Source organism: Corvus brachyrhynchos, unplaced genomic scaffold, assembly GCF_000691975.1.
Source record: "Corvus brachyrhynchos isolate BGI_N302 unplaced genomic scaffold, ASM69197v1 scaffold30, whole genome shotgun sequence".
NCBI lineage: Eukaryota > Metazoa > Chordata > Aves > Passeriformes > Corvidae > Corvus > Corvus brachyrhynchos.
The window spans coordinates 1,067,340-1,079,828 of record NW_008235742.1 but is presented as its reverse complement, the minus strand read 5'-3'; the positions used below and the strand labels follow the sequence as shown (position 1 = coordinate 1,079,828).

The 12,489-nt window shown below is 47.2% G+C and overlaps 1 protein-coding gene across 2 annotated transcripts in view; it reads left to right on the top strand.

Annotated features, from left to right (window-relative positions):
• Positions 1-750: 750 nt before the first annotated feature.
• The window catches only part of ACLY (ATP citrate lyase), a 19,803-nt gene continuing 8,064 nt past the window's right edge, over positions 751-12,489 (top strand). The window contains exons 1-14 of one of the 2 annotated variants that reach the window (XM_008638120.2): positions 751-950; positions 2,509-2,631; positions 3,641-3,703; positions 3,977-4,167; positions 5,118-5,197; positions 5,645-5,775; positions 7,125-7,243; positions 7,728-7,864; positions 8,250-8,311; positions 8,485-8,602; positions 8,746-8,900; positions 9,296-9,386; positions 9,784-9,813; positions 11,975-12,116. In XM_008638120.2, coding sequence (XP_008636342.1) covers positions 792-950; positions 2,509-2,631; positions 3,641-3,703; positions 3,977-4,167; positions 5,118-5,197; positions 5,645-5,775; positions 7,125-7,243; positions 7,728-7,864; positions 8,250-8,311; positions 8,485-8,602; positions 8,746-8,900; positions 9,296-9,386; positions 9,784-9,813; positions 11,975-12,116 — 1,601 coding nt within the window. In that variant the 5' untranslated portion in view covers positions 751-791. The remainder of the gene's footprint in view (positions 951-2,508; positions 2,632-3,640; positions 3,704-3,976; positions 4,168-5,117; positions 5,198-5,644; positions 5,776-7,124; positions 7,244-7,727; positions 7,865-8,249; positions 8,312-8,484; positions 8,603-8,745; positions 8,901-9,295; positions 9,387-9,783; positions 9,814-11,974; positions 12,117-12,489) is intronic. The other variant, XM_008638194.2, reaches the window with a different exon arrangement.

Here is a 12,489-nt window from a genome sequence, read left to right as displayed (position 1 = left end):
GAATAGTTATACCCTTGAGGTCAGAAATCATTTGCTTACATCAGTTTGGAATATACTGGAAAAGAGAAGAAAACCGTCCATAGGAAAGGGACTGAATTAGGAATTTTTCTTAAAAAAAAAACAACCCAAACCAAAACAAACAGTCTAACCTTAATCTTTGTTGTCTTGAGCATCTTATTCTGTCAGGTGCGAAGCTCTTTCCAAGAAACCTGGTTCTGAAACAAGAGAAAACAATGTTGTAACCTATTCAGGTTTTGGTAATCCTGGCAATGTTTTCCTTTCCCTTTAGAAAAGGGATGGGCATTGCTGATGTGTCTGCTGTCAGGCTGGGCTGGAAATACATGATGCCTTAGAGGAGTGGGTGCAAGGGAGGGGTTCCCTCCCTGGAACTGCACCAGGAGAAGTGGTAGGTGTGTTACACAGACCCCCCCAGCAGCAAACCCGGGGTGCTGCAACGTTGGAGAGAGCTGGGCACTGCCCTGGACATGAGGGGATGCTCCAAGCTGTGGATTTAGGAAAGGTTTGGTGGCTGGGACAAGCTGCAGGGACTCTGCCTTTCCCTGCAGAAAAGGCTGGATGAAAAGAGTGTTTGTGACAGGGGAATGGGGTAGAAGTTTTAGTAACATGAATAGTTCTTGCTTATCAGGGGAGTTTTATGATCTTATGCGTAACAGGGAGACTTTGGTTTGCTTTGGGTTTGTGTTGAGCTGAGTGATGTGGAGTTCTTGGCCAGAACAGGTCTCTGTTCCTGATGGATTTGTGGTTTTTTTCCCCATCCAGACTAGGTAGCCATGTCAGCCAAAGCCATCTCTGAGCAGACGGGGAAGGAGTTCTTGTACAAGTACATCTGCACGTCCTCTGCCATCCAGAACCGCTTCAAGTATGCCCGGGTCACCCCAGCCACGGACTGGGCACGGCTCACACAGGACCACCCATGGCTCCTGAGCGAGGTAAGGACAGGGACAGCAGGACCTGCCTTCCTGGAGCACCTGAGCACTGCTCCAGATCCTTCCCAAAGGACTGGTTGCTATTGTTGCTCTGCCACAGTCATTCCCAACCCTGATGAAGAAACAAACCTTTCTTCAAGGCTCAGTATCACCTGGGGGGCCGATTATTCCTTTAAGACTGTGAAATACACGAGCAGAGATAGCTGTGAAAAAGTTGCTCATAACTGCACAGAAGGTAAAGGAGGCTGGTTCAGACAGAAATGTCAGTCTCTGTTTTCAAAGTCTTGCTCTCTGAAATCAGGGAGTGCTCTCTCCGTGTCTGGCTTTTATGTCCAGTAAGGACACTGCTTAGTTTTCTTGAATCCAAGCAAAAGGTCAGGGAGAACTTCCTTTTTTTAATTATTCAGTGCAAAATCTTTTCTCTTTGTGTCTCATATCCTCATACTTTCTGTAGAGAAAACATACCCAGGGCTCTTTTTATTAGCTGTCTAAGCTGGCTTCTTTCCAGTGGTTAATTATATTAAGTCGTTGGCTGGAGAACATGAATGTCTCATAGTCCTTGACTGACTGACTGATAGAAGCCTGCACTAATTAAATGTTCCATGCTCAAGTGCCTGAGTGAACTGCAGGAAGAGATCAGCAGTGCTTCTAAAAGCCTTGCAGGAAGCCAAAAGGGAGCAAGGATGCTCTTGGGCCTTTAAGGCAGGTTCTGTAAGGCTGGAAAGGGCTTCAGGATCCAGCAGCAAGACCATTGTGAGAGATTGGTTACGTGAAAAGGGACATATAGATTCAGGATATACAGATTCTTTGCAGCTTACTGATCTGAGAAGCTGGCTACGTGAGAATGGGCACATAGACCCTTGCAGCTAGCTGAGCAAGGTCTCATAAGACAATGCACCACACATCGTGTGTAACAACTGAAGTTACAGAATATTACATGTATCTTGCTCAGTAACTGAACCACCATTGAGTGGCAAAAGACCATGCTCAGTGTCCTGTACTGCAACACGATGTGTTCTGGCTCTTAAGTTGCTGGAGTTCCAGGACATATCAGCAGTACAGGAGAATGACACCCAGTTATAGTTTGGTTTTTTAAAAAGATATTTGCAAGCTAGAGATGTGTGTAACCCAGGAGCAGCTTTCTGTGGGTATCAGTTGGCTGAAATGTGCATGACCCTGGCCCTAGCCAGTCTCATAAGCAAAGTGTAGTGACAGCAGGAGTTGTTAGGGGTTTTTTTGTGAGCAACTGACTGTGTCTGCCATGACTTTTATTGAGTTTTTGCATCAAAAAAAAGCCAGAACAAACTGTCGGCTCAGTCTCTGATGTCTGCTCACAGCTGAGCAGAAACAAGGCAGCTTTTCTCAAAGTACAGCATAAAAAAACCTGAACCTGCAGGCATGTTGTACCAGGAGCTGGATTTGCTAAGATTAAAGGAATTTTGCAAGGACATGTGCTGTGCAGAGCTGATTTAGGTTTTTACTTCACTATCTGCAGAGAACCACTTGACCAAAGTCACTTTCTAATGCTACTTCCTTTAAATCTCTTGCCCAACCTTTGTAGCGTTTAGTGGTGAAGCCAGATCAGCTCATCAAGAGACGTGGGAAGCTTGGACTGGTTGGGATTAATCTCACTCTGGATCAGGTGAAGGCTTGGCTCAAGCAGCGCCTGGGCCAGGAAACCACGGTGAGTGCTTCCCTTTTGTTCCCAGGACAGTATAAAAGTTGTCATAAACTGGTCCTCTACTGCAGCCACCCCGTGTGTTTTGGCTGATGATTGAGTGTTACTTCAGGTCCTTATTTTAACTCAGTGCTGCCCTGTAATATTTATTTTCCTGGGAATGACAGTGCAATGCTAATGATAATGAAGTGCCTGCCATCCCTGCTGCCGTGTGTTGGGAGCTGATGGAGTTGTGCTGCCTCAAGGAATTTATGCCTTTGGCCCTGCTGGGATTGATTTGCCGCTGGCTCCAGCTCCGAGCTGGTGTGGTTGCCTGAAGGATTGGGAAACAGCAGGAACTGTGTCTTGAGTGCTCCCCACTGGGAAAATGATGGGTGTGGAAATTACTCCTTTACCACAATACAACAACCATATCTAAAGCAAGGACTGGGCCACAGGCTTGGGACCACTGGTGTCCGGAGGAGCAGGGGGTATCCCCCAATGTCTCTTGAGCCTGGAAACGTGGATTTGGATAACAGGAAAGTGCCTACACTGAACAGTTCCTGGACCCATAATAAGAGGCTAAAGGATTCTCTTGCTCTTCTGTGCTCCCTGATACCATTTCAGGGTGAGCAGTACTCTGATGCCTCTGCTCCTGCCACTAGCTCAGGAGTTCCTCACTTCTGAATTTTCCACTACTCCAAGAGCAGCTCAAGCCCTTGTGTCTCACTGTGCTGAGCAGGGCCCAGTGACAGTGCTGTCTCTGGGACAGGAGAGGAGAGCAGCTGTCCTGGTGTAATTCTGATACCCCTCTGTCCTGTTAGGAGATGGGGAAGGTGACTGACTCCTGTAACCAGATATCCTGGGGTGACAGTGCTGAATGCAGTGCTGGAGAGGGAGGAGTGGCTCCTCAGGAGGCACAGTGGAGAGGGAGCAATTTTAGAGCAGTGCTGATTAATTCTCAAAGCTTTCCTTATGCTGTCACAAATGTGCTGGACAAGTGGTTATGGGTGTTTACCTTGTTTTCTGTCCCCAGATTGCTAATGCGAAGGGAATCCTAAAGAACTTTCTGATTGAACCCTTCGTCCCTCACAAACAGGTTAGTACACCATTAAAGTGTGCTTTTAAATCTCTCTGGACTTGCATGCTTAGCTGGATTGGCACAGTGGAGAAAGCAGGAGTTTGGGAATGTGCTGTTGAGCTGAGAGTGTTGGTGCACACCCTGGGCAGCGTTAGGGCCACTTCAGCACTGCTGCTCCTTGGGAAGCTTGATGGTGGCCTCAGCTGCCCCAGTCCCAGCATTGGCACGAGAACCTCTCCAGGGTCTTCTCTGGGTGTCACGGTTAATGCTTGTCCCTGCTCTGTGGCACAGGAGGAAGAGTTCTACGTATGCATATACGCTGCCCGTGAGGGAGACTACGTGCTCTTCCACCATGAAGGGGGTGTGGATGTGGGAGATGTGGATGCCAAAGCTCAGAAGCTGCTCGTGGCAGTGGATGAGAAGCTCAGTGAATCGGATGTGAAGAAGCATCTCCTGCAGCATGCACCAGCTGACAAGAAGGAGTAAGTAGAGATGCAGTTCTGGGAAGGACCAGCCGTGCAGTAGCTGCTCTCTTTATCTCAGTGCCACATCCATCTGTTTTGTTCACCCTGAAGCTCACTCTCCTGCCCTTCTTGCTGCTCTCCAGAATGTGCCATGCATCCTGAATCCAAGCTCTCTGACTTATCTGAGCTGCCTGTAAAACCCAAAAATAAGGTTTCCTCGTGCTGAGCCTTTACTTGGCAGCAGCACTTGTCAGCCTGCTCAGGTCTCAACCTGAGACTGGAGACATGTACGGAATTCTGATCCTTTGTGCCAGCATAGAAGTTTCTTTTGTTCTGTGAAATGGTGACGAGATGTGAATCTGACTGCTAATTCAGAACTTCCCTCTCCCTTGCTCTGGCCTGGTCTCCAAAGTTATTCTCCTGTTCTTTCTCCTGCAGGCTTATCTGTAGATCTCAAGGCTTCTGCATCTCCCTCAATTAGATGCCCATACCTAGTTATCCTAATATGAGTCATGATTTTTCCAAACATAGCGTAATCCTTGCTGACATTGTGCAGTACTGAAGGGCTGAAAGAGCCTGTCACTCCATCAGTTCACTGCAGCCTCCTCCCCAGCACAGCTAACAAAGCTCAGATCTGACAAAGATGGGTTTCAGCAGGGAGGCAATGATGCGCTTCTGTCTTGTGGGGAGATAAATCAGACTGCACAGCTCTGACAGTTGTGAGCAACTGTGTCCTCAGCAGAGTTTGGTGGAGGATAATTAAAATGAGTCATGAAGGTCTTCCTTCCCTTGAGTCATCCATCACCGGGGCTCCATCCAGAGAAGATGAATGAGAATGAAAGAAATTGATGCCAAGTAGATTTGCAGATTGCCACTAATACCAACAAACAGAGCAGGCTGTACTTGGATTTGGCCGCTTTCATTAACTTGTGTTACTTTCTTTTTCTTTTTTTTTTTTTTTTTTACAGCATCTTGGCCAGCTTCATCTGTGGCCTGTTCAACCTTTATGAAGATCTGTATTTTACGTACCTTGAGATCAATCCATTAGGTAATGGATATTTTTGGGAGCAGAACTTTCTGTTCTGAAATACTGGAATGTGTTCTTGATCCTTCTCTGGGTTCTGTAATTCACAACAGCACTAGGTGCCATGTGCAGAAGTACGGAAGTGGCAGTGATATGTCTTCGAGCTGTTCATTCAGTGAATTAAAAATGAGGAAATGAAAAATTCCCTTGAAAGGAATGTTAAGGCAGAACTGAAGAATGTAAAAATATCATTGTTAGAACAAAACAGCCCCTGAGACAGAGTCTGGACCATGGCCACAATTACTGGATAATTCCTCAGGGAATTTGCTGGAGCTGGTAGATATAGCCCAGTGCCAGGGGAAACAGCAGTCACCCAGCTTTTGCAATGATCTCTGCGTGGAGATCACACATGTTGGAGTAAATCTGTGTCTCTGTACAAGCCAGAGCTAATTGTGATGTTTTTCATTGCAGTGGTGACTAAGGATGGTGTTTACATCCTTGATTTGGCTGCGAAGATTGACGCGACGGCTGACTACATCTGCAAAGTGAAGTGGGGGGATGTGGAGTTCCCCCCTCCTTTTGGCAGGGAAGCTTACCCTGAGGCAAGTGACAGATGGAATTCCTTCATTGTGTCCTGAATTCATCATTGCTTGTATGCCTGTGGCATTACGGTTTCCAGTGGTTTTGTTGCTGTGTCACCTTGGCAGTGCTGTCCATGATAACCTGTGCACAGGTAGCTGTGGTCCTAGGACTGCTCAGAATCACACTCTGAACTGGGTTTGCTTTCCAGCTCTGTTTGGTCAGTTCTTTAATTCAGAATTGACTTTTTTTAATGGAGGCTGGTATTTAACTTTCCTCAGCTGTGTGCCAGAGGTCTGTACCCATGCAGAGCTTCTTTCTGTGGTTTCTTGCCCATGTTGCTCCCCTCAGCATCACTATTTTTCTGCTAGAGCAGTGGTTACTGGGAGCCCTGTGGGAGCTGATGCTCCCTCAGTGTTTCAGTGACAGTTCTGAGAGCAGAGCAGCAGCTGTGTGCAAATGCTGCATCCAAGTGTGAATCCAGAGAAAATAATCACCATCTCTGAAACTTTTAAGTAAGAAGTTGTTAATACACCCGTTTTCCCAAAAAGTGAGGACAAGATGAGGCCTGCAGGCAGCACTTTGTTTGTCTAGCAGTGCCTCTTCCCTCTCCAAATTCCCTGGGTCTGCACTGCTCCAGATATGGGTCCCAGCAGCTTCAGAGGCTGTTGGAAGTACAGTTCTCTCCTTAATTATTCTGTTACTTATTTCAGGGGTCTGTTCTTTTCCCTCTAAAAAGATTTCTGTCCTGACTTTTTCATTTTAATAATTATAATTATGCTTCAGTTGGAAGGTTTTTTGTACTGTGGCCAGGAAATCCATTTAGCTGTTCTTTTCCATGTAGCTTGCTGGATGCCAACACTCAACTCAATTTGCTCTTAAAAGGATTAGTTCAGGTTTTGTCTCTGAATCATCCATCTCCAAGTCCCTGGGAAGGTTGTTATGGCAGAGTCTTTGCTGGGAATGTTAATGAACTCTGATGAAGTGCTGCTCAGCAGCCTGGCACACTGGGCTGCAGGAACACCACGTTGAGCCAAATTACAGCTCTCAGTGATTATGTTCCTGGCTGCAGCACAGCCAGAGTGGTCACCGTGGGTGAGATGATTTTTAGATTTCCTCAGGTCTTAGTCTCAGATAAGGCCAGAACAGACTTTGCAGTTCTGTTCAGATTTTATGACTGTCTTGTGATGGAGGGATGGACGCACAGGACCTCTGTCCCTGGTAAATGCTGTGTCTGTAGCTCTGCTGTCCCTCTGCTGTAGCTGATGAGATGTGATTGCTCTGAGTGTCCAAATGCACCCAGCACTATGAACCCTCAGGATGGAAAAGGCAGGTGCAGGAGGAAGCTGAGGTTGTGCTGCTCTCTCTGCAGGAAGCCTACATTGCTGACCTGGATGCCAAGAGTGGGGCCAGCCTGAAGCTTACGATCCTGAACCCCAAAGGCAGGATCTGGACCATGGTGGCTGGTGGTGGTGCTTCAGTGGTGTACAGGTAATGGAAGCAAGGTTTCCAGAGGGGGAGGATTTAAAGAGCTGGGAGAGCATAATTGCTGCAGCCTCTGGAAAGTAAGCTCTTCTAAAGCCATTTTTCCCATACTGTGACTGCGATCTCTTCAGAATGAAGATGCTGTGCAGATTTCTCACCAGGCTGTGGAACAGAGTGTCCCGTAGGGACTTTAATTTTGGGAAGGTTAGGGTTAGATACAGTTTCTTGCAGAGATACAGTTCCTTTCTGACTTCTAAAGAAACAAGCTGGCTGGAGGCTGTTGAGGGTAATATGATTGTTGTGGTGGTCACTGAGTTTGTGTCTGGGGAGCATGACAAGATTAATAGTCACTGGTACCAAGAGGAGAGCAGCTTTGTTTTCAGTAGACAGCACTGTCCCTCTCTTCCCCAGGGATTTGGAATACTTTAGGACCTTTATAGTGACTCAAATTATAGCTAATCTCTTAAATAGGTAATTTTTTTTGTTACAGTGACACCATTTGTGACCTGGGGGGTGTGAATGAACTGGCGAACTACGGGGAATATTCAGGGGCCCCGAGCGAGCAGCAGACCTACGACTACGCTAAAACCATCCTCTCCCTCATGACCCGAGAGAAGCACCCAGAAGGTGAGGGAGATGCTGCAATTCCAAAGCTGTGAAGCTGTGTCTGGCAGAAAAACCTGGACAGATCTGGGCTGTTACTCTGCTTAGCTCTCCCTGGCAGAGCTTTCAATGTACTGCTGCCTTCTGAAAGAACCTCTGTCAGCTCTTGCTTCAGAGAGGGGACTTATGGTTTTCTATGGGGCCTGAGAGATCCTTATCAAACATTCTTGCTTGGTACAAAGCTCTTATCTTCCAGGCTCTACTAAATACAACTGCTTTAGGGTTTTTTTTTCTACTAGACACAACTGGCTACTCTGCAGCTTTGTTTCACTTTCTCCTTAACTGCTTCATAATCTTGGAGTACTCTGCTCTTGAAATGGTTTTATTTACCTATATTTTTTTCCCACAGGGAAGATCCTGATTATTGGAGGCAGCATTGCAAACTTCACCAATGTAGCAGCCACCTTTAAAGTAAGTGACCAGTCACAAACATCAGCAAACACCCAGTTGTCAGCCCCAGACCTTTCTTCCCACTTCCATGTTTGGCTGAGGCTCATAGCCCATCTCTTCCAGGAGTTCCTGAGATGATGGGACAGGGTAAATGTCTGGCTGCCTGGGTCACCTGTCCTGTGTGTTTCTTTTAGGGCATTGTGAGAGCAATTAAGGATTACCAAGGCCCTCTGAAGGAGCATGAGGTGAGGATCTTTGTACGAAGAGGAGGCCCAAACTACCAGGAAGGGTTACGTGTCATGGGAGAAGTTGGTAAGGACCAAGCTTTTCCTTAAGTCTTGTTCTTGCGTCTGGTTTCTTCCACTTGCTTTCTGCTGAGCTTTCTCAAGGTTAAATGCTTCACTTTGGCAGAGCTTCCCCCTGAGGAAGCTGACTGCTCTTGTGTACATCCACAGGGAAGACCACGGGGATCCCCATCCATGTCTTTGGCACGGAGACCCACATGACTGCGATCGTGGGCATGGCGCTGGGCCACCGGCCGATCCCCAACCAGCCGCCCGCCGCAGCCCACACCGCCAACTTCCTCCTCAACGCCAGCGGCAGCCCCTCGGTGAGTTCCTTCCCCACTGTGGAAGGGGACATGGGTTAAGAGCCTCATGAAGGCAGCAGCCTCTGTCCAGACAGGCTGGAAATGGATTTTGGCCACTAGGGTTTGTAGGAAGCTTTAGGAAAACCAGCGTGACTCTACCTGTGCAGTTTATCAGGAGAGGCCGCCGCAATGCCCATCTCACTTGTGTGGAAAATGTGGCCTCTCAAAGCCGACAATGTGACTGTTGAACCCACTGGGTCATTCAGTTTTCTGTCACTGGACTGAAACTGTCCTATCTGAAAACTCATCTTCTTTGTAGTAGACCAGCGTAGCCAAAGTGAGGCCGTCTCCTCCTCTCTGCTCCAGGCCATACCTGGAGCACTGTCGCTCACTGATTTGGCTTCTGAATCTTTCAGACTCCAGCACCGAGCAGAACTGCCTCTTTCTCTGAGTCCAAACCAGATGGTATTGCTCCAGCTAAGAAGGCAAAACCAACAGCACCTCTTGGTAAGTCCAGCCCTGGGAATGCTGCTGGCAATGCTCTGCTGTTCCCAAAGGCAGGATGGGCATGAGACAAATGCTTTTTTTTCTAGATATAAAGGGAAGCAGTTTTGTGGTATCTGCCTATCTTTGAGTGTAGTTAAGTGTTTTAGCAGCTCACTTGTGCTATGAGCTCATACACACGGAGTCAGAGTTGCTCCAAGCTGGGATATTCAGAAACAGCACATCAAGAGGAAGTACAGTGAGAGGGCTCCAGTCTGCTTGTTTTTAACAAGAACAAACCCAAAAGCCCTGAGTGCTGTGGAGAGGAGGGCTGCTGCAGCACCTCCCTGGGTGCCTGGCCAGTGGGCTGGTAGCAGCCAGCTCTGTCATATTGTTGCATGAGTGATTCTCTCTTTAACAGATTCAGTTCCAGCCTCGAGACCTGGTTCAGGTAGGACCCGTGTGACCAGCTGAATGTGCCTGGCCTCGCTGGCAGCTGACTTTTTTAGTTCTTGGTTTTGTTGCTGTTTTTTCTCTCCAAAAGTTTGCTGTGTTGTCTGGTCCTTCCCTCCTGCCCAGCATATTTAGCTGTCACCATGTGAACTTCTCATCTGGTTTTTCAAGTGCAGATCACATATGTCTTTGCAAAAATACTTCCTATTTCTGGGGGAGAGAGGGCCAGGTCTCAAACAAACTGTTTTTTCTTCCCTTCCTCCCCACAACCATCACAGAGAAGAACAGCCTGAGGCACCTGGTGAAAAGCTCTGTTCCCTTTGCCTTCCAAAAGGAGGAGTCACTCATTGTGATCAATAACTGGTATCTTATTTCAAAGGGAAACAAAGTAGTTCAGGGGCCCTGGTTATCAGGTTTGGGAAGTACAGAAAGTCACATATGAACTAAATGTTGCCTTATCAGTCCAGCAAACTATTAAAGCTTGTGCTCAGTGTGATGCCTTAAGAGGCCTCCTAGAAACAGAGACTGGACAGGAGTAAGGGAGTAGAAGTTGGTATTTATTTGAAAGGCCTTCAAAGGTACACCCTGGGGAGCCAGAGGCTACTGCCAAGATGGACCCCAAGATGGATCCCAGGTCACGAGTTCTTCACACTTTTACAGGTTTGGTTCATTTGCATATCAGGGTTAGTTCTCCAATTAAAGCTTCAGTTTAATGATGTAATTTCCCCTCCACTTGCCCCCCTTACAGGCTCTTTGGTTTGTACTTTTTGGGCCTAGGACAGTCTGGGTGTCCTTGAAGAGCAGGCCCGGAGAGGCTTTGTTATGTCTACCTAGCAGAAGAGAGCAGAAATTAACAGGTTACAAGAAACTTCAGTTACACACTAAGCAGTACAGAATTTGAAAAATATGGAAGTTAAAACCTAAGGCATCAAGTGAAGTTATTCTGTTGGGACTTAAAGACTCTGTTGGGCTCTGTGCTGGGTGAGAATAAACTGCTGAACTTGGGGCAAAGTAGAGCTTCAAGTTACCTCCCTTATCGTGAGGAGGAACAGTAGAAGGGGAATTCTTGGATTATTGCTTGTGTGCTCTCAGACAAGCCGCATTGCCTCTCTGGGTCTGCATTTTGGTGTTCCTGGGAGTACCCATGGTACCCCCTTGCAGGCACCTGCAAGATAAACAGAATTTTCAGGGTAAGCAGTTCTCTAATGACAAGTCATGTTGCAGTGAATCTGAACTGTGAATGTGTAGGGCTGGAGGGCAAGGACTGATTTTTTGTTGAAGCCAGAGGAACAATGGTCCTGTTTAATCCCTAGTGCTATTTACCTTTGATGCAAATCCAGAAAGAACTCAGCAGTAGCCCAAGTTTGACCAGCTCTGAGTTTTTACAAGTTTTAAAATTAATTCTGCCTGGAGTCAGAAGGAGAGACTCAGTGTTGTGCTGTGACAAGTGGTGTAAATAGACTTTAAGCCAACAGTCCATCTTCACTGGCTGAACTTTTGTTTTTCCTGTGACTCTGTCCCCTGAAGCTGAGTTTTGGGCCATATATAAATTCTTGGAGTCATCAAGTTTGTGTTGGATTCTGATCATTAAAAAAAAAAAGGGGGAAAGAAAACCTTAGTATGTTGAGCTCCTTTACTTCCTTTGTTCCCACCATTTCCTGCGTTTTTTTTTTTTTTTTTTTTAATTTCCTGTCATTCTACTGTGGTGCCCTGACCAACTTCTCAAGGTTTGCCCAGACTGTGGGCTACATGCAAATAAATAAAGGAAATTCTAAGTTCTCTTCAGCTTTGCATAAGAAAACTGGGAGGAAGATGGAAGGTCCATGAGAGGAAAGGGAGAGGCAGTTTTCACTTCTCTCTTCTCCTATATCAGTCTCCCTCCTATGATTTGCTTGCCCATTTTGTGAACCCCAAAACCTGGCTGTTGTGTTCAGAATCCAGGGAAGGGGTTGCTGTTTCATCTACAGTTTCTTCCTTAATTTGGACAGTGTGACTACCCCATCCTGCAAACTGCAGTTCATCTCTTGGGTTCAGTTTGGGGGTGGGGGGAATGCACTCATCCAGGAGCCTTTCAGCAGGCATTTGGCAAAGTTGCAGTTTGTGTCTTGCTCGGGTGTACAGTTTGAACATGGTTTGGTATTTTTCCCCTCTCCGAGCAGGTAAAGCCACAACACTGTTCAGCCGCCACACCAAAGCGATTGTGTGGGGGATGCAGACCCGGGCTGTCCAAGGAATGCTGGACTTTGATTACATTTGCTCCCGGGATGAGCCCTCAGTGGCTGCCATGGTTTATCCGTTCACGTAAGTAGCCTGTGACCACGTCGCTTTTCCATTTCCCTCCAACTCTTCTGTGACCTTCCTCCTCTCTGAGTCTCTGCGGTTCTTTAGTGGAGCTCTGCCCTGGTCTCCATCCCTGCTCCATCCTGAGAACACCTTCTCCTCTGCTCCCTTCCACCCCTGGGTTGGCTTTGTAGGCTGCTCTGTTTCCTTCAGTCACTGATTTTGGGCTGCGCTGTTGAAACAGCTTAATGTTCACTGCAGAACTGAAGTTCCACTTCATGCGCTTTTAACAGATGTCCAAATTCTGTTCTTCACTCAGTGAGTAAGGCAGGTGTGACTACCTGGGCTTCTTCCCAGCCCCCAGCAAAGGCAGGCAGGCTGTGTAAGGCTCCTT